Source organism: Triturus cristatus, chromosome 10 (genome assembly GCF_964204655.1).
Source record: "Triturus cristatus chromosome 10, aTriCri1.1, whole genome shotgun sequence".
NCBI classification, from domain to species: domain Eukaryota; kingdom Metazoa; phylum Chordata; class Amphibia; order Caudata; family Salamandridae; genus Triturus; species Triturus cristatus.
The window spans coordinates 1,048,261,335-1,048,281,449 of NC_140593.1; the positions used below are offsets into that span (position 1 = coordinate 1,048,261,335).

A 20,115-nucleotide genomic window follows, 5' to 3' on the forward strand; every position below is an offset into this window, starting at 1 on the left:
CCTTGCCAGTAAATGCCAAAACCATCACTGCCCGCTGTATCTGAAAACAATTGCACGTCCCACTGCACATCCTCATCTCTGGCCAGTGGTACTCATACGCAGGTCTTCCTTCACGCCTGCTGACAAACGCACATGATGGTGAGGTAAATGCTGACCCGCCAAATCCCCGGCCCAGACGCCTACAGAAAGTCCGACCCGCCCTTACCACCCTGCAAGCAAAATTCAAATGGCCTAACAGCACCTGGATGTCCTTCACTGTCACCTTCGGCCGGGCCAACATCGTGTCCAGCAACGCCAACATTTTGGATTTCTTATCCTCAGGCAAACGGGCCTGCATTGCAACTGAGTCAAGCTCAATACCCAAAAAGGAGATAACAGTATCCGGTCCAATTGTTTTTTCCGGAGCCAACGGCACCCCCAATTCCTCCATAATCTCCTGAAAAGATTCCAGAGCCTGCCGGCACTCCGAAGAGCCCGGAGAGCCCACAAAGAAGAAATCATCCAAATAATGGGTGATCAAGCTGTGACCAGTGCGATGCGTGAAAAACCATTGCAAAAAAGTGCTGAACAGTTCAAACAGAGCACATGACACCGAGCAGCCCATTGGTAGCGCCTTGTCCACATACCATTTACCCTCGAACTGTATACCCAACAACGGCCAATCGTCCGGATGAACCGGGAGCAGCCTGAAAGCCGACTTGATATCACACTTTGCCATACCTGCAGCTGCGCCCGCGGTCACGACAAGTGACATGGCGACGTCAACTGAGGAGTATGACACCGAAGCAGCGTCTTCATCGATAAAATCATTGACTGACGACCCTTCAGGCCATGACAAATGTTGAATCAGCCGAAACTGCCCTTCCTCCTTCTTGGGCACCACACCAATAGGGGAAATGATCAAATTATGAACTGGCCACTCTCCAAACGGGCCTGCCATCCTCCCCTCCTGCACTTCCCTACACAATTTTTCACGCACCACCAGAGCGTGCTCTGAGGCGGATTTCAAATTATCCGCCCACCTTCTCTGCCGGGGCCCGTGGTACCCCAAATGAAAACCCCACCTGAAACCATCAAGAATTGTATGCTTTGCCACCAAGTCCCCGTAGCCCTTCAATGCTTCCTCAAGCTGAGCCAATTTAATTGGCGTAGGAGCCCTTCGGCCCAGAACCCTGTGCGCCCCAACCTCCCCGACCACCTTGTGACTGCTGCGCATTGCTAGACATCCCTGCGCCTGCCTGCTGCCCTTGCTGTCCGCCTGATGGCCTAACGCCCCAGCAATTGACGAGAGGGTGGCGCTTGCCGCACTTGGAACACTCGTGACGGTATTTGCAATACTCCCGAGTACATAGGCCTTTGTTGAAATCCCAACATGCCCCGACCCCAGTCTGTGACGCGGCTGAGCCTCCCACCCCACCCCGGGTGGGCTTGCCCTGAAAGGGCCGGTAAACTAGAGGCAAACCACTAGCCGTAAAAATAGTCTTACCTCCTGGTGCGGCCCCCATGGTATGCTGCCACAAATCATTATCTAGCTCACCCCACTTTGCCTCCGGATCCCAAGCCATACGGGCCCTAAATTCTTCATCATACTGTGCCCAAGCGTAACCATTGCCTGTAATCTGGGCCTTCCGTATGACATCCATATACTTGAATATGGCCACACAGCGCTCGGGAAACTTTTCACAGTAGACACTGGCATAAATTAAAAATGCCGCCGTCCAATTTTCAATCGTCAGCGGCACCTTAGGGCGCTTCGCCAATTCGTACTCCTCTTCCTTAGAGCCCTCCTTAGACCTCACCTCCCTGTGTAAGAGCTTCAAAATTTCCACATATTCGCCCTTCCAAATACGCTCCTTGGTCGCTAACATTAAATGGGCGCCTAAAGGCTTAGTCACCCCCATATAAGGGAGCTTCTTAATCTTTAACTCTTTGCTCTGTGGCTTGTCCTCACCCTCACCTACCTCCGTATTTGACCCAGTCTCTACCTTGGTCCCCAGAACCGCTCCCTCTGTCCCCGTACCAACTCCTGTATCTTTCACATATTTTCCTTTATATAATCTCCCCTCCGACACACCCCCTCCCCCATCCTCCCCAGACCCCACAGACACCATAATAGGTTTGGCCCGTGTTTTAGCGCTCTCACCTGGCTCTAAAGAGGGTGTGCGGACCGACTCCGACCACCTCGCCGACCTCTCAGAAGAATCCCTTGGAGGATGCGCCCTCGCTGACGGGCCGTGTTCTCCTTTGGATTTCACCACCACGGGCTGTGCAATGTGTGCCGCACCAGACACCTGTAACATACTGCAAGAAACATTAGAGTGTCCCCCCTCCTCATAACCCCGTATCTCCCCTTCTTCGGGGCTGTCTTCCTCATAATCAAGCAAGAGTGGCTCTTCCACCATCAAATTGTCCTCAGCAAATTCCACCACACGGGCCTTACCGGACCCAGAATTAGCCCAACCGGCCTCCACGGCCTTAAAACCAGCTTGCGGGGGAGCCGACTGTACACGCTGGTCCTCCCCCCTACGTTGAGCAACATAACCATCCATCTTATTTGAAAACTCCGTCCATCTTGACCGCCGTGACGTTGGGGCCAGCGAGGCCGCGCCGGACCTTCGTGAGCTGGCCGCGACGGGATCCCCCGCCGGTACGGAATGTGCCGCGCAAGGCCTCACCCTCCCTTCTCCTCGGCGATAATGGGCCGCACCTCGCCCTACCGAGTCCGCTGCGCTGCTACGCTTCTTGACCTGAAAAGAAAAAGGTTGGACTGGTGTGCTGGGTCCCTGAAAGCTAACCGCGCCGCCCGCCCTATGCCCACTTGAAAAAACTTCCCTAGTCTGCCGACCCCCAGAAAAACCCGCCTGCACCCTACTGCCCGAAAACGCCGGAGACACACCTTCCTCATCACCACTCCAATCTAGCATCGCCTGCACCACCGCAGACGCCTCTCCCGTCACCTCACCTGCGACACCCCACCAACCCGCGAACTGCCTATCCCCCCTGCAACCGTTCCACAAACGTCCCCACTTGCCCCCACCCCCGACTCCAAATCCCCCCCGCGCCCCCGCACCTGGAACGAGCCCGACGCCGCTTCCCCTCCACTCCCCCGAACCCCCTCAGACCAAGAGGGAAAAATATCCAAACCGTCCCAGGCCAACTCTCCCCCAGCTGGCTCCAGATCCCCAAACACCATCACTTCCTCCTCACTACCACCCACGCTCGCTCCTGCCCTACCCTGACCTTCCTGAACCCCCAGAGAACGCAACCCCCCCCCCACGCGAAGACACAGAGGCCCGAGAAACCCCAAAATCCCTAGAAAAACGTAACTCCTGCTGAGAGCCCCACCCCCCCACCTGGGCCCACTCCCCTTCCCCCAGAGAACTCGTCGCTACAGACCCCGGCCCTCCCCTTGTAGATAAAGCGGGGGAAAACAATAACGGGCTCTCCCCTCCTGTGGCCCCCACCACCCCTTGCTCCCCAACATCCATTGACCCATCGAAAACGCCAATGCCCTGTCCCACGCTGTCCTGCCCCACAAAAGAATCTTGAAAAGAAAGCGAGGCCACCTGCTGGGCCCTCAAGCCCCCAGCGCCGCCTGCTCTGTCACCCGCCTCCCTGGCAGCATACGCGCGAGGAGAACAAACAGCACGCGCCACTCGCGCGACCTCCCGACCCGCTCCGCGCCCATCACCGCCCCCCGCCTCCATCCGATACAGCGCCGGAGCCTCAGGCAAAGAAGAGGAACGCCTCTCATATACGCGCCCTCCCCCACGTCTGCCTCTCACCGCGGGGGAAGAATACGAGCGTGCCGCTGCCGCCGGCACCCTCAACGCCAGCTCTTCCGCGCACCAGCCCTCCTGGCCCTCCCCACTCACTCCTCCCACCTCCCCCACCTGTACGGGAGCCCTCCGCTGGACGGCGACAGCTGGGGCCGCCTTCTTAGAGCGCTGGCGGCCCCGGTCACTCACCGCCATGGGCTTCATGCGCTTCGGCGAAGTACACGCCGCCACCGCCGCCGCTACACCCGACGAGGCCCGTCGCATGGGACGCGACGGCCCCGCCACCTCACCCACAACGAGGTCCATCCAGCCCGCCTCGCTCAGGAGCCGGAGGGCTTCCAACACACGGTAATCACCTTCCGCCATTGCTAACAGCACGAAAATACTACTATCCAAAGCTAAACGACCCTAACAAAAAACACACCACTAGCCTAGCTCCCAGCCACCAGGTCACCAAACCTAAAATGGTGGCCGGGAGCAGGCGCCCAAAGTATTTATACCTGGGCTGCATTTAGTAGGAAAAGGAGCCCAAAATTCAAAAACGGCCGCGCGGGGCCAGCCACGCCCCCCCACACGCCCCCTCCCAAACTGCCCGGGGGTGGGGACTCCCTTCGGTCGCCTGCCCCCCCCCAAGCCCCCCTTGTGCCAACTTTACGACCGGACTGCGCTCTAATTTAGCCTGTGACACAGTGGCAGTATAAACTCAGTGCCCTTCGAGTGTCCGCAAAACGAGTATCGATTAAATCGACCAGGCTCTACTATCTCTGCAGCCGCTCTGACATTGCCTTTTATGGAAGCAGCGTCTGATTCCCCAGTGAGACTCCTTGTAAACAGGTTCAAAGGTAAAGGTGCAGACAGACGTGGCCAGCATAGCCGCGCATGACAAACAGTGACGTCCGAGGAACACAGGAAGGGCCACACCCTTCAAGCCAGCCCAGCTCCACCCGTCCCAAAGGTCCATGGGAAAATGCAAGTAAACACACCATTCAGAAGCTCAAAAACTACCCATATGAATGAAACAAGGTGCAAAGCGGAATGTAACAGTTTATTAAGGAATTGCGATGGCCGTTCCGATAATGCAGAAAGCAGTAGGAATAAGTGGTCTCAACCTTTTAACTTCTGTGAACCCCCACTTAATCATTACAGAAACCAGGGGACCCCCACTGAATCATTAGTGAACTCTGGGGACCCCCACTGAATCATTATTGGAATCCTGAAACCCCCCCCCCCCCCCCCCCCCCTTTCCGGCCACTGAGTCATTACTGGAAGCCGGCTACCCCGGCCTAAACATTGACGATGATTTGAACCGCAAAACAAAACACAAAAAATGCAGAAAACATGCATTCATCAAACAAATACACAAATGATGACACATTCTATTTAATTCTCAAACACATATAAATAAAATCATAATTTTAATGGAAAGCTTGGAACTTTTCTAAATTCAATTGAGGCCACTCATCCATACTATATTCTGTTTGGTGCACCTGCACTGCTCCCACAAATCAATCTGAGGATACTAATTACATTTTTACCCTCCAATTTCTAATTCCTTCACATTTACAGTACGTTTTAAGGGGCGTCACTTTTAACATGTGAAAAAGTGGCGTACCGGTGGCGCAAGAGGCTTGTAAGTAAGCCCCTAAATGGTTTAATTGTACATGTAGCTTCTTTATTTATATACACTTTATTAATCTGTTAATATAATTTAATTTTCTAAGTAGGCGCAGACCCCCTGAGAAGGCTTTGCGGACCCCCAGGGGTCCCCAGACCACAGGTTGGGGCCACTCTTCTACATATTATTTTCTGTTTTATAACTTTTGCTATTAAACTCTGCTTTTTAGGTGTAGTTACTGACAGCTTTAGCTGTTTAGGAGACCTCATGTTAGCAATCCCTGAAAAAAGTACAATAAGAGGTAAATAGACATGGCTGAGGATCAGCACCATTCAGCCATTGGCTTTCATGTCTTCTTCGTAGTCTGAAATTGCTTGAATTGACTATCCCGACCATGTCAATTAGTGTATCGGTACATTATCCCATGTGTGTTCCCATTAGTTTTTGCTTGAGTGGCATCAAGTAGTCCTTTTGTTAGATTTCAGATATAGCATGATTTGTAGTTTGTAAATAAGTTAGGGTGCTTTTAGATGTAGTTACTTTATGAACATAACAGCATTTTGATTGCCAGTTAATGGCGGTTTTGTTGAGGAAGTGGGTTTATTTATGCGTTTTTATACAGCGCATACTTTACTCAGAGGTGTCAAAGGGCTTTACAATAGAACCAGTTATATTACATGAGGACTTCAGAGTACAAAATTACATAAAAGATACAAACAGATAAACTCTAAACTAAAAAAGAATGGTAGTAAGCACAAATGTCTACTACAGATACTCATGGTTGGAGTTACATATATACAAGTTGCACATTTACTCAAGAGTACATATTAACAAAAGTTGAGGCAATTAGGGTTGGAGAAATATATATTACATATTTACAGGTTCATTTGTTTTACTTTGCTGTCATTGTGGCGTTCAATTTGCGTCTTTTTTGTCACAAACGAAAGACGTCTGTGCATATAGGCTTTCTTTAAGCAGCAACAAACTAATGGCCCTTTGTGACTAGTACATGGAAAACAATATGTTGCTGTGTATGCTTTTTAAGTTCACCTCTTAAAAGGCAAACTTCTTCTGAATCCTTTGCATACTGCTTTTGGAGAGTACGTTTCGAACGCAATCTATATAGCAAAGGAGACCATACTCACAGATTACTTTGCATTTGTTTAAAATCAGTTACTAATAGAAATAAAAGAACAGTTTATGAAAGGCCAACAAAGGAGTATCAAAACAACGCATGGAGGACTTGGAGACCAGCAGATTTACCAAAGAATCCCTTATACTGGGGCTCACAAAGAGTTAGTTGGTAAAGTGACAGGACCAGGTAGGACGTTGTGAACTAGTGCGTAGATAAAGGTTGAGAAAGCAGATGAAACATTGGCCAAAGGAAATCATGAGCTTGTCCTCAAGAATTTAACATTTTTAAAAACAAAAATAAACAAAACAGTGACCATGTGTTCTTAGCAATTTTACTGCATTTCTCAATTATAGAGACTTGCTTTCTAACAAACGGAGAGCGTGGATTCTATGAAGCTGATTAAAACATTTGTTTTCACATAGCTCATTACGAGTGTTCCATTAATACAGATTGGTTCAGTAACAGAAGTTACCTGAAGAATCAGGATCACAAGTTTATTGGCAAGACTGTGTTGCTGATGTCAGTCCCGCACCCATTCGGACAAATCACAAAGAAAACACTTGGCAAATGTGGAGGGAAAAAAGTCCCAGTGTGTGTGAAAACCCATGGGGATTGGTGCAGAAACACCAGTTGCCAAGGCAATTTCCTATTGTTTCAGGCTAAACATTAAGTACCTAGGTATTCAGGTGTTTCATAACTACACATCCCCATGATATCCTTCTCTCTGCTGCAGGAATACCACATGGGTATCCCAGGTGAACTTGTAGTGAGACCTATAGTAAGAAATTAACAAAGCACAGAGACTAACAACCTTATTGAGTTATTCACAAGAGTGAAACACATTCATAAAAAAAGTTCTCCGGCTCTGAAAAGAATGAGAGTAGGGAACAGTTTTGGTACTAAAGGTGTGAGTTACAGTTAAGTGTTTTTTGAGATTTATGTAGTCACATATAATGGAGAGAATTGTGATCTACTTTTTAAGTCAGAAGGGTCCTACACCTTCAGGTTAGTTAATACAACACCTGGGGAGGAAAACATTAATGAACTCATCTAAGCAGGATTTAGTCATCCGTCGCTGTTTCTTGGGAGAAGGTAGTTACTAGGTCCATTGAAATGTGATATAACACGAGCAAGTCATATTAGACAAATCTAATTGATTCCTTCGAGTCGGTAACAAGGAAAATATGTAAAGGTAGGGCGATTGATGTAATTTACCAAAACGCCACCAAAGCCTACAGTCCCATTCCACACCAAGCATTTACATTATAAACAAACTGAAATTCTTTGGGATGAAATGGTGTGACCAGATAAAAATAGTATTGAAAGTGGAATCAGTCCTCCACAAAGGTTACAGAAGACCTCCTTAATGCCACACGGGGAACGTGGATTTGCCACACAAAACGGGAAGATATGGAATAACAGGAACAAAGTGATGGGTTGTAGGGAGGATCACTTACAGAAAGGGAGATGGAAGAGGAGATCATCCTCATGCAAGGGAGGATAAGGCGCAGAAACATAAGGATTATTCAAGTGGGCAATTAGCGGAAGGGAGGGTGTGATGAGCACGAGGTAGAAACAACCATGGAATGGAATGAATATCCAGCAACACGACGTGGATGAATGTGAGGGACATCAGCTATATATGGTAAATTTCGGAATTTAGATGGTGAATAGAAACACAAGAGGAACCAAGCTCATAAGAGGTGTGACACTGGGAAACTAGAAAGAGAATCAGTCACACAAAAGAGGAATACATGGGGTGTATCTTTAATCCTATTTTATATATATTTGGAAATGTTCTATTTTTTTTATCTAGTTTTTTCAAAAATGTGTTTGGCAAAGACCCCATCCCTTCCATACAGAGACGTCCTATGAAGCTGGGTCTAGTAACAGAGAAAATAAGGAACCTAATTATAGCTGGTGTAGTAAAGGTCTGACCTGGCTTTGGTGTGGTCATACACATACCACGAGGGACTATATTTTCTCTTATTATTGAACATATGTAGTGAATCATGTTGGGGGGCTTTGTGCACCTCTTCCTGTACTGCCTATAGAATGCAGCAACAATTCACAAGTAGTTTATATGGGACAAAATGTGAAATGAGTAAATGCCATTCTACTCTCCAGCTCCCCCTGTATTCCACCTGTTCTTGCTGCTAACAGTATTCATGACTCTTCTGCCCACAGTTCACCATGGAGGATGATATTGCTGCACTGGTAATTGACAATGGATCTGGTATGTGCAAGGCCGGCTTCGCTGGAGATGATGCTCCACGTGCTGTCTTTCCATCAATCGTGGGGCGCCCAAGACACCAGGTAAGTGACCTCTAATTTACAAGAACAGCTTGGTATAGCTTGGCTCCTTTAGTTGATTTTCCTTTTTTCATATATTAGTTGAGTGATATTGCGATAAACGATTTAAAACCATAGAAGTACGCTTTAGGTCCCTATCGCACGGAAATACTAATGAAGTGCTTTTCTGGTACCAATCAAACATTTTCATTAAAAAAAACACAAACACGCTGACTTTCATGTCTTCTCAGTATTCATGGAACAATTTTTAGCTTTACTTATTGTTGTTTACAAAAAACCAGTCCTAACCTCTGCATTTATACAGGCCTGAATGTTATGGCCATCACAGAAAGGATCCATACCCACCAGTCTTGATTTGTGCCAACTATGGGTTGGATCTGTATATTTACCTATTATGGCCGTTCACTGTGAAGGTGTGTGATGAGTTGCAATAGGTATTATGATGAACCTGTAGTCAGAGTTGTTTTGGTCAACAGCACCCACCCTTTGCTGGAGGGGGAGGGAGCGGTACGCTTGTATAGTCATTTGTCTTTAAATGCTTGCATAAATAGGGTGGGTTTCATTTTAGGCTATGATAGAACTTATTCTGGAGAATGGTGTCCTGTGCCCAGATTATTCTTCTGCTTTTTTATTTTATCTTGTGCTGATAGATTTGTACTGAATGACTAAATTTAATGCTTGGGGTGGGCAGGTATCGGTCAGGCACTTTATGAAATTAAGATGCATAGCAAAGACTAAGTCAAGTATAGAACATAAATTAGTGGTGCAAAAGTTCAAAAACGAATGAACCCTGGTGGTTAACAGGGGAAGGAAGGTCACTTGACTATGCAGACCTGATGGGAGGCTGTGGGTTGTCGGCATGGATTGCCTAGCTCAGAGATGGTGGTGTCCCCCCCTCAAGTATGTAAGGAGGCAATGGAACAGCTTTTGTAAGGTCCATTTATGATTTGCGCTTACGTTTTTACTACCTGTCACTCTTCAGTATAGGTGTGGAAGAGTCAAGTTTGACTTTGGTCTCTGTCTTTGGTTGCAACCCTCTGTAATTGAGGAGCATAAGGTAGCTGTGGTGCTTAGGAGTTTGTGGGAACCTTTGAGCCTTGATAATGACACGGTTGTGATGTCTTGAGTATAAATGTCGCTCAATCTAGTTATGTTTGATGCACGTAATAGGAGTTAGGTTATTGACATTACTGCCCCAGCGCCGGGATGCCTTTAGCTAGCTGTTCGTGCTTTACCAAAATACTGGATAATAAATAATAAACAATAATGGGGTGACCCTGTGTCCCTCAGAACCTGGTTATGGATATATAAACAAAAACAATGGTTCTGTTGGGTGTACCAACTATTTCTTATGTAAACAATTAGTATTTATATATTATTCTCCATAATCTTCAAACATTCATTCATTCATTTGACAAATGGAACACATAGCAAAAAGCAACAAAAGCAACGCAAATTGATGAGTATTATGTTGTTTTATATAAATGTAATACATTTAATAATTTATATATACTTACACATTTGTAAACAAGGCTGTCAACACGAGGTGAAGCTTAAGGTGATGTGTGATCAAGTGACATTTGTGCCCAGTGATAGAATTCAGTGCGTATTATGAACGAGATGATTAAAATATGTACAAGGAAAAAAAAAGGGAGTCCAGAATATTGTGAAGAACACAATGACTCTGTTGCTTTATTCAGGTTAATTAGTCTTTTGCACGCACAGCCTTCGTCAATCTGGACAGTGAGAGATCGTCGACCTTTCAACCCAATCTATGCTCTATTAAGTAGTCAAGGCGGGTCTTCATCAGAACAAGTATGGGGGAGTAGGGGAAGAAAGCCTATAAATGAAGAAAGCGTGAATTAAGGTGTGTTCCATAGCTGAGCCTAATAAGGTCTGCAAATTCGAAATCAAAGACGGGGTGACACCACTCACCCACAAGAAACCAGAGTTAATCCTGGTTAGTCAGCCATCTGTACAACCTAGTGGATAGATCACATGTGATCTTGACTCTGGTGTTGTAGATCTATAAGAAAGGGGGATGGACAATTTAAATTACACCCGATCTGTTATGCACAAGACCTGCTTCTAAATGCCAGACGTCATGTTTTTAAAGAACAACTGGTAATCACTCACTAAGGCAAAATATCGCAGGTGTGATGATTCTACCATGAAAGGGAAAGTCGGAAGGAGGATTTGGAATGGACGCAATCAGTCGCATACGGCGTGGGTGATCTATAAGAAACGCGGGATGGACAAATTAAATTACGCCCGCTCTGTTATATACAAGACCTGCTCTTGAATGCCAGACCTCACGTTAACAAAGATCAAATGGTAACAACTCACCAAGTCAAAATCGCTGGTGTGAGGAATCACCGCACAGATGTCACTTGATCACACATCCCCTTAAGCTTCACCTCGTGTTGACAGCCTTGTTTATAAATGTGTGAGTATATATAAATGATTCAATTTATATAAAACAACATAATACTCATCAATTTACGTTGCTTTTTGCTATTTATTCCATATGTAAAAACAGCTCAGATATGAATGTTTGAAGATTATGGAGGATAATATATAAATTCTATAATAAATTGGCACTCTGGATTGTCCTTGACAACCAACAATTTTTAATGTCTACTCGCTACTGTTTGAGAGCCAGATTAAATTGAATAATAAAAAAATACATAGTCCAAAGTAAAATTCCTCAATGAGATGATACATTGTTTAGATGTAAAAACTAGTCCGACAAAAAAGTATTCAGACAGAAAAATAAAAGCATAGCTAGTAATCACAATACAGACAATAGTTGTTAAACAGTAAAGATAAAAAAATACCTTTTCCAAGCGGATTGAAAAGAGAGGATATTAACAGAAGAAGGACTTCCCTCATAAAAGATTTTAATGCTGAAGAGCAGATTCTGAAACATCTTGGCTTGAAAATTCAGCTTGCTGTAATATTGGGATGTCCAAATGTAAGAAGTCCTTAGTACAGTTAAAGACAGTTCTCTTTCAATTTCACTTTTTTCAGACAGACAAGGAGGCCACTTTAAGAGAAATGCATACAAATCAGTATAAAATAGCTTAAAGTAAATTACGTAGTGCAGGCAAATCACTGCAATTCAATAAAACCTGTAGTAAAGTGAATAAGTATAAGTTTAGAAACAGCTAGAAATTCACCTATAAGGGTTCAGCTATTAAAAAGCTGTTAATGCTGCAATAGTTTTAGAACACGGTGCTGTAGCCAAATGGGACAGTTTAGAAATGAAACATCTTCACGGTATACTTCTGCACTAAGCTCGTTGGCCCTCTAAAACTGAGTCGGTGTGGAAAATATTATTTAATTTTATTTGAATGGACATCTTGGATTCCACAAAGGATGCATACACTTTTTGTTATACATTAAAAAATGAAACTCCTTCACAATAACATTCTGCACATCGCTCATTAGCATGCAATCCCTCCAAACTGAGACAGTATGAAAAATATAATTTCAATTCATTTAAGCTAACATCTTAGATTCCAAGAAGGAGACGTACGCTTTTTGCTATACATTTAAAATTTTTTACAACAACTACAAAGGAAACTTCAGTGGGGTCAGGGGGAGGATGGAAGATAGTCGTTTGCTGGGCAAGGTTTTAGACTTTCATCTGTTTACAGGCAACTGGCCCACTGTAGTCAAGCCCTTATTCACATGCCTGTGGGATTCGAGTACATCAAGACATCTATCATAAATATTTAACATGTACAGGGAAAGAAAGAGGTGGAGAAAGTTGTACAGAAATATAGATCAAGAGAGATGTAGAAAAAAAGAGCTAATAATGAAGAGAGAGAGAGAGAGAAAAAGAGAGGAAGTGGGGTAGAAGAATCCAAATGTTTGACTATTACCAGTACTTGTGTTCCATCTTGAGATAATTACAGTGGACTTCTTGAGCTGTTTTCCAAGTGTCCATCTTAATACAGACCCCTCTGTGAAGACAACCCTGTATTTGTAGTTATTTATCTGGATGTCCTTTCAATGGTTTAAGCTGTATTTGTCACTTTTTATCAAACTTTAATTATTTAAATTAGTTGTGAATACATATAAAATCATTGTTTTCATTACATTGCCTCTTCCCCTCTTGTTAGGGCGTGATGGTTGGTATGGGCCAGAAAGACAGCTACGTTGGTGACGAAGCCCAGAGCAAGAGAGGCATCCTTTCTTTGAAATATCCTATTGAACATGGTGTTGTGAACAACTGGGATGATATGGAGAAGATTTGGCATCATACCTTCTACAACGAGCTGAGAGTTGCCCCAGAGGAACACCCGGTCCTGCTAACAGAAGCACCAATGAACCCTAAAACAAACAGAGAAAAGATGACACAGGTGTGTTAATCCATACCCACACCTTGAGCAATCATAACCTTCGAAGAAAACATATTACTTTTGTACATTTTGTTACTTTTACTCATTTTTAATAATATTTTCATTTTGTTGTCTGCGTTCTGTTGAAAATCTACTTTCATAGAGAGAATCACTGGTCCCACTTAAGTTCACCAAATCAAATGTGTGGTTTGAGAAGTCAGGAGCTCTTCTTTAAGAAGCTTCCAGGGAAAAGTGTGTTAGCTTTGTTGTCTGGGGTTTTGATTATTCTACCAAGGCAGATACATCCTTCAGTCTTAGTTTGTATTTCACCAAGAATACGGAATCGCTGCATAGAAACAAATCATAATTATTAAGAATATGGCTGGTTGTCATGGAATCTTTTTTAATTTTATTGAGTAAACTCTTTGACACTTAGGAAAAGACATACAATACAAATTCAGTTTAGTAGTGGAATTCATAGGGTTTTATTCTGTCCCTTATTCCAGTGAAACAATGTGTTAACATTCTCCCCCACCCTCTTACTTTGCCAAATTCTACAGTGAAACTACACGAATAGCACCTATCCTCACAAATTCCTTTGAGTAGGTTTCTTCTTTGATTTCTGTGCAACCAAAGCCACGGTAATCAATGACCTAAAAGAGATAACGCATTTGTCAACAAGTTCCCTCCGCAAACTGCATTGACTTTCCAGGCAGAGATCACCAAAGGATCGCAATGCTAACATCAATCAACCTATTTCTTCATTGCATGTCTTTTGAAATGCCGCTCACATAAAGAGAACTGATATAAAACTTCATAAGTTTTAGATTTGAACCATGAAGTACATTTAAATGTTTTCTTTTCAACACGTGCATATTTTAGGAATCATTTTGTCAACAGATATATTTATAATTGCGAGTCCTTAGGAGACCTCCTTGTCAACCATAGATATGGACAACACACAATTCAGCGAAATAGGTAAATTGTACAGCCTATAAACAAAAATTGCAAAAATGAAGATACATCACCTATAACTCAGAAAAAGTTTTACAGTTTATAAAATGCATAACAATTTCTATCACAGTCCTACCAGCATCTTACCATTTCTTAAATACAAAATGTCAGCGTAAACCTCCAGCATATTCCAAAATGGAGTTAATTGATAGTACCGGGGCAACTGTAATACTCAAGATGTATTCCGTCAAATCTGTCAAAGGTAATGGGCCTGATTGGTGTTTGGTGCCAGCTTTCCGTCCGTAAGGGTGGCAGATGACATTAAGTCTTCTAGCCTGACGCTGATCGGAGAGCGGTGGGCTGCCCTGTCGTTCCCTGAGTGCCTGCCACTGTAGTGACACTGCGAGGAAGCTATAATGAGTGGTGTGCATACCCAGAGACATGGCACGAACTCTACACACACGACCACGGAACCTCTTGCGCCTCCCTGGCACATTGGCCCTGAAGATAGCCACTTCAACAGCCTGTCCTGCTGCGTGCGCTCCTGAGAGGGCAGATTTAGCCTAACTGCGGCTGTACCCAGTCACAATCTACAGAGAATAGCGTGAGGGTGGGTTTGTTCATTTTCTTTAAACCCAATATATTGGAAAGGATTGTTGTGCTGGGTCTCCACTCCTCTGCATAATGGGTGGCATCAACGCTTGGCAGCCCGATCCCCCTACCTTTGAGGACACGCATACTGCAACGCGTAGTGACTTCGCGCAAAGTCCTGAATTGGATGTTGTGCCGCCCACGGGGTCTGAACAAAACGCTGCTAAGCTGGACGTGATACTGAAAGAAATAAGAGACTCTCGAGTAGCGATTGAAACTCAAATAGGTACGCTATCTTCTAGCCTCAACCTGTTGCAAGCGGATCATAAAAAGTTGGCAGACAAAGTAAGATCAAATAAAATAGATGATTTGATACCGCAAACAAACAATGCACACTTCGCAAGTGGAACAACTACAACAACAGCAACAAGGATTGCAAGATAGGGAGGATGATGCAGAAGGGAGATCCCGTAGAAATAACGTCTGAATACTGGGTATACCGGAGAGGAGTGAGGGATCTAATCCCACTCAATATGTGGAAAAATGGCTGCGAGAACATGTGGCAAGGGAAGGCCTCACGGATCTCTATAGTGTGGAGAGGGCGCACAGGGTGCCACCTAGACCTCCCCCTCCGGGGGCGCCGCCCCGACCACTGATAGCGCGTATACTGAACTATAGAGACTGGGACCCGATACTTTGGCTGCGAGGGAGAATGCTCCCATCCACTTTGAAAATAAAAAGATCTCCGTGTATCCGAATTTTACACTGGCGGCTCAGAAAGCGAGAGCCACCTTCCAAGACGTCAAAAAGAAACTACGGGTGCACAATTTGAAATATGCTCTACTCTTCCTGGCCCGCTTAAAAGTTATTTTTTGACAAAAATCCCTTTTTTTGACAACCCCGAGGAAGTAGCGGACTGGATGGAAATCCCTTTCCCACCTCCTATCTCCCAGAACTCGCTCCAGCCGAGTCAATCTACGCGATCCTTATCACAGCACGAAGATGAAGACAGAGTGGATAAAAATCGGCGTCTTAGAAGTGGTCCTAGTGTAAGCCCATCTCTCGAGCAGATCTCGGAAAGCCAAAAATACGCTATCCTGACGGGGGCAGCACTGGTGGAGCATGATGCCAAGTCCCCCGCTGTGTCTCTCCACTCTTCGAACGATGCCACTGTCCACTCAGACTCTGAAACCAGTCTGGCATTGTTTCCATTAGTTACTCAGCAGACTGCAAATGACTACTAAAATTGTATGCTGGGCCCTCCAGACGTTGGTGTCGTATACTGTAAAGATAAGTATGAATCGCTGTTTACAATGATACTTGATGTTCCTATTATCCATGTTTATTTTACGATGATGGGGATTGTGCTGGAGCGATGGGAACGATGTAATTGCATACAGGGTAATGTATGTCAGGAATGTGGTGGTTGCAGCCCCCCCTTTGGCGACTGCACTATGTTATCTCTTACTCGAAGTTCCTGTTGAACTTTTGTTCATGGTTTGGTCCTCTAATGGCCTATGGGGGAACCTAGTATTGGGGAGTTTTTATAGATGTACAGACTCAGCTACAGGTTATATTGTACCAGATTGGCCTATTATCCTCTATGTTAAAGGCGGATCACCCTACTCAGGACCTTATGATACATCCTAGCAAATATAAGTACAGCTCTTGGAATGTAAGGGGGCTGGGCTCCAACCATAAAAGGCATAGGTTACTGGCACAGCTAAACAGAAGGAAAACGAATATAGCGCTTCTCCAAGAAACCCACTTGAAGCATGATGAAGCAGTAAAGATGCAAAAGATATGGCAGGGTCAACTGTTCTTTTCGTCCTACTCGGCATTTGCACGTGGGGCTGCGATATGGATACGGAGTATTACCCCATTCAAGTTATTAGAGCAGAAGATTGATTCAAATAGTAGATATCTCTTAGTACATGGTTTGCTAGATGGGGAACACATTGTGATGGGAAGCATATATGCTCCGAACACAGATCAAGACAAATTCCTAGAGATTCTTAGCACGGTATTGGTGTGATGGGAAGAATACCTCTGTGTTTTGGGGCGATTTTAACACTGTGTTAGATATTGATCTGGACAGGTCGCACCCTCCATATCACAATACAGGATGTAGAAAGTTGGCGGAAGCACTCAAGGGATGGGCAGATGGGTGGGGGATAGGAGACGCATAGCGAATGGCACACCCCACTAGCAGGGAATACTCCTTCTACTCACCACCACATGGGTTACATACCCGCATTGACAGAATATTTTGCTCCTTGATATACTTGGCCTTGTTAGTGATACGACACATTTGTGCAAAACATTATCGGATCATAATCCCATAGAACTCACACTCAAGTGGGGCAGGGTTCTGGCGCTGATACCGACTTGGAAATTACAGCCCACGCTATTAGAAGACCCGGTCTTTCACAGTGCACTATCCACGGCAATAGGCAATTATATTATTGACAATTTGGATACAGCAAGCACACGTCAAATCGAATGGGATGCCTTTAAAACCGTAATACGGGGGTAGCAATTAGCACGAGGGCGGGAGCATGGCGTGCTCTCATCGAATAGTTTACATAGGTCGAAAATTGCCTGGGTAAGTTGGAGCAGGAAGCCATACTGAACGGATCACAACAGGCACAGTTACAAGAAGCACCTATAAAACACGCGGAACTATTGGACGACCTGCACATTTAGACTATCGTCTTTATACTGAGAAACAACATGCAACAGTGGATATAGCAGGCCCACTTCTCGCTAAAATTATTAAAGACACCCCGTCAGTATCCCCTATTCTTGAGATCCGAAGTATGGAAGGTGTCGCTGTCTTTACCCAACTAGAAATAAACACTGCCTTTAAAAATTATTATGAGAAGTTATACGAGAAACCGGCAGACTTTGATGATGCAGACTTTGAGCCCTTTTTGAAGGTCTACAGCTCCCACAATTATTACATAACCACAAGGAGGAGCTGAGAGAACCGGTGACTAGCATGGAAATTAAACGGGCGATTGTAGCTCTTCCTCGTAATAAAGCACCAGGGAGTGATGGTCTGCCCGTTGAATTTTAGGCAGCATACTGAGACTTATTGGTACTTCACTTACAACAGTTGTAACAGGCCTCGTTACATACTGGTACACTTCCCCTTACCACGTTACAAGCAACGGTGGTCTCGCTCCTGAAACCAGGCCAAGATAGTGTGGATATGGCGGGGTATAGACCCCTCTCACTTCTAAATACGGACTATAAAATACTGAGTAAGTTATTGGCGAATAGACTATGTCAGTTTATCCCGCAGTTGATACACATTGATCAATGCGGCTTTGTCCTGGGCAGAAGCACAGCACTTAATATCAGGAGACTGCACCAAATAATGACTTCAGCTGCTACTGCAGGTGGATGTATTTCGCTCGATCTCCGTCAAGCCTTTGATTCCCTACACTGGCAATATATGTTCTATACCCTCTCAAGATTTGGCATACCAGAGGAATATATAAGTTGGGTGAGGCTGCTATACATGAACCCCACCACGCGTGCACTTACGGGACAACATATTTCACAGCAATACAGTGCAGCGCGGGGTACCAGACAAGGTTGCCCACTGTCACCCTTATTATCTCCTGCATAAACTTTGAAATATGACGGGTCACAGAGAGATCAAAATGGGAACCAATATACATATCGTCTCTGCGTATGCGGATGATTTAATTTTATATCTCAAAAATCTGGACGAGGACTATGAACCCATGCCTACTATCTTTGATACTTTCCAACGGCTCTCAGGTCTCGCTATAAACGAGACCAAGTTCTATGTATATTTTTTCATTGACGTAACACGTAACAGTCCCATATGCTTTGGGAAGTGGACGTTTCAGACAGCACCTATTACCTTCAAATATCTAGGAATTCAGGTATACAGGGAAATGATGGATATCCTGGATGGTAACTTAAACCGTACTATAGCTGTGCTTAAACCCCAAATAAAATTCTGGACTTCCCTGCCCCTATTGGTAGCGGGTAGAGTGGTTATTGCCAAAATGGCGATTCTCCCCAGGTTGTTATACTTCACTAATTTGCCCATCATTGTCCCAGCGCAGGTATTTAAGTTAAAAAACTCCCTATTAATTGACCTGATATGGGGCACAGGCCCCAGGCGTATTGGACTAGTGAAGTTACAATTAGACACAAAACATGGGGGAATGGGGGCACCGGATCTGAAAGCTTATTGCTATGCGAGCCAGCTACTATGGCTGGCATACTGGGCGGCTGGCCGGAATCTACAGGAGACTGATATGACTCGTCAGTCATGGGAAAGAGGGCACATACATACACTCTTATTACCCACTAGCAAGATTCCTCATACGGTGCTCCACTTATTGAGAGTTGCGTTATTGTACTGGAGGAGTGCTTTGAGATACACGAAGGCAGTAGCTCCATACGCCCCTACTATCCCCCTTTTAGGAATCCCCTCGCAGATGGGAACTGATACTGGTAGGAGAATATTAGCATGGGGGCAGTGCTTAATTTGTGCCGGTGCTTTCCAGTGCTTAGCACCAGCACTTATTTCTCAGCTCTGGGCCTACACGTTGGTTGAGTCCACATGCAGTATGAATAATAATGTTATTGGCTGCGTGCCTGCACGCTACTCAGAGTAAGAGCCATTGGCTGTTCCAGTCTCCTCCCCCCCCCGCTCCCCCATGAAGAGCTGATATCGCACATTAATTCGGGCGCCTAAAACATTTCAAATTGGATGCAGCAGCTCCGATGCCCACCTAAATTTGAGCCACACACATTACATTACCGCCAGAAATTGAAGCTGCGTGGGTCCCTGCCTCGGCGTAGGTCACCAACACCGTCACACCCCATTTCCATTTTGCAGTCATTCATTGATAGCGCCGCTCGCGCTAGCATAGTGCACTACCAATAAACGTTTGCAAAACATATTAGTAGCCTGGGCCTGTCCCTCCTTGTCGAATCATCAAGTTTGTGCCCCGAATCGGACCAATGAGAAGTGTTTTCACCCGCAACCCGCCCAGCATACTGCGCAGCTGCCGCCTTAATCATTATCCGAAGTCAGAGGCAATCAGCGTGTCTTGCAGCAGGCCTCATCCCTCGCAGATTAATTAAAACGAAAAAGGCCGTCCCGCAGTGCCAGTAAGTAATGCCTTTTACCAGCGTTATATTTGTCTGCAATATTATCTTAACTATAGTATAGTAAAGTTATAGTAACTTTAGGACTTGGAAAGCGGAAGATTTTAACGATACAAATGAACCAGACCTCAGTTCTAATCTTCCAGTTCTGGCATCATTTCAAGTGGCCACTTTAGCCCAAACTAAAGAGGCTAGATTAGCTTGCAAATCTGGTTCACCACT

General features: G+C 45.1%; 1 protein-coding gene across 1 annotated transcript in view; it reads left to right on the forward strand.

The window, feature by feature from the left end:
• The window catches only part of LOC146796532 (actin, cytoplasmic 1-like), a 46,417-nt gene that overhangs the window by 9,647 nt on the left and 16,655 nt on the right, over positions 1-20,115 (forward strand). Inside the window, exons 2-3 of the mRNA XM_085629153.1 lie at positions 8,717-8,845; positions 12,970-13,209. Coding sequence (XP_085485279.1) covers positions 8,723-8,845; positions 12,970-13,209 — 363 coding nt within the window. The 5' untranslated portion in view covers positions 8,717-8,722. The remainder of the gene's footprint in view (positions 1-8,716; positions 8,846-12,969; positions 13,210-20,115) is intronic.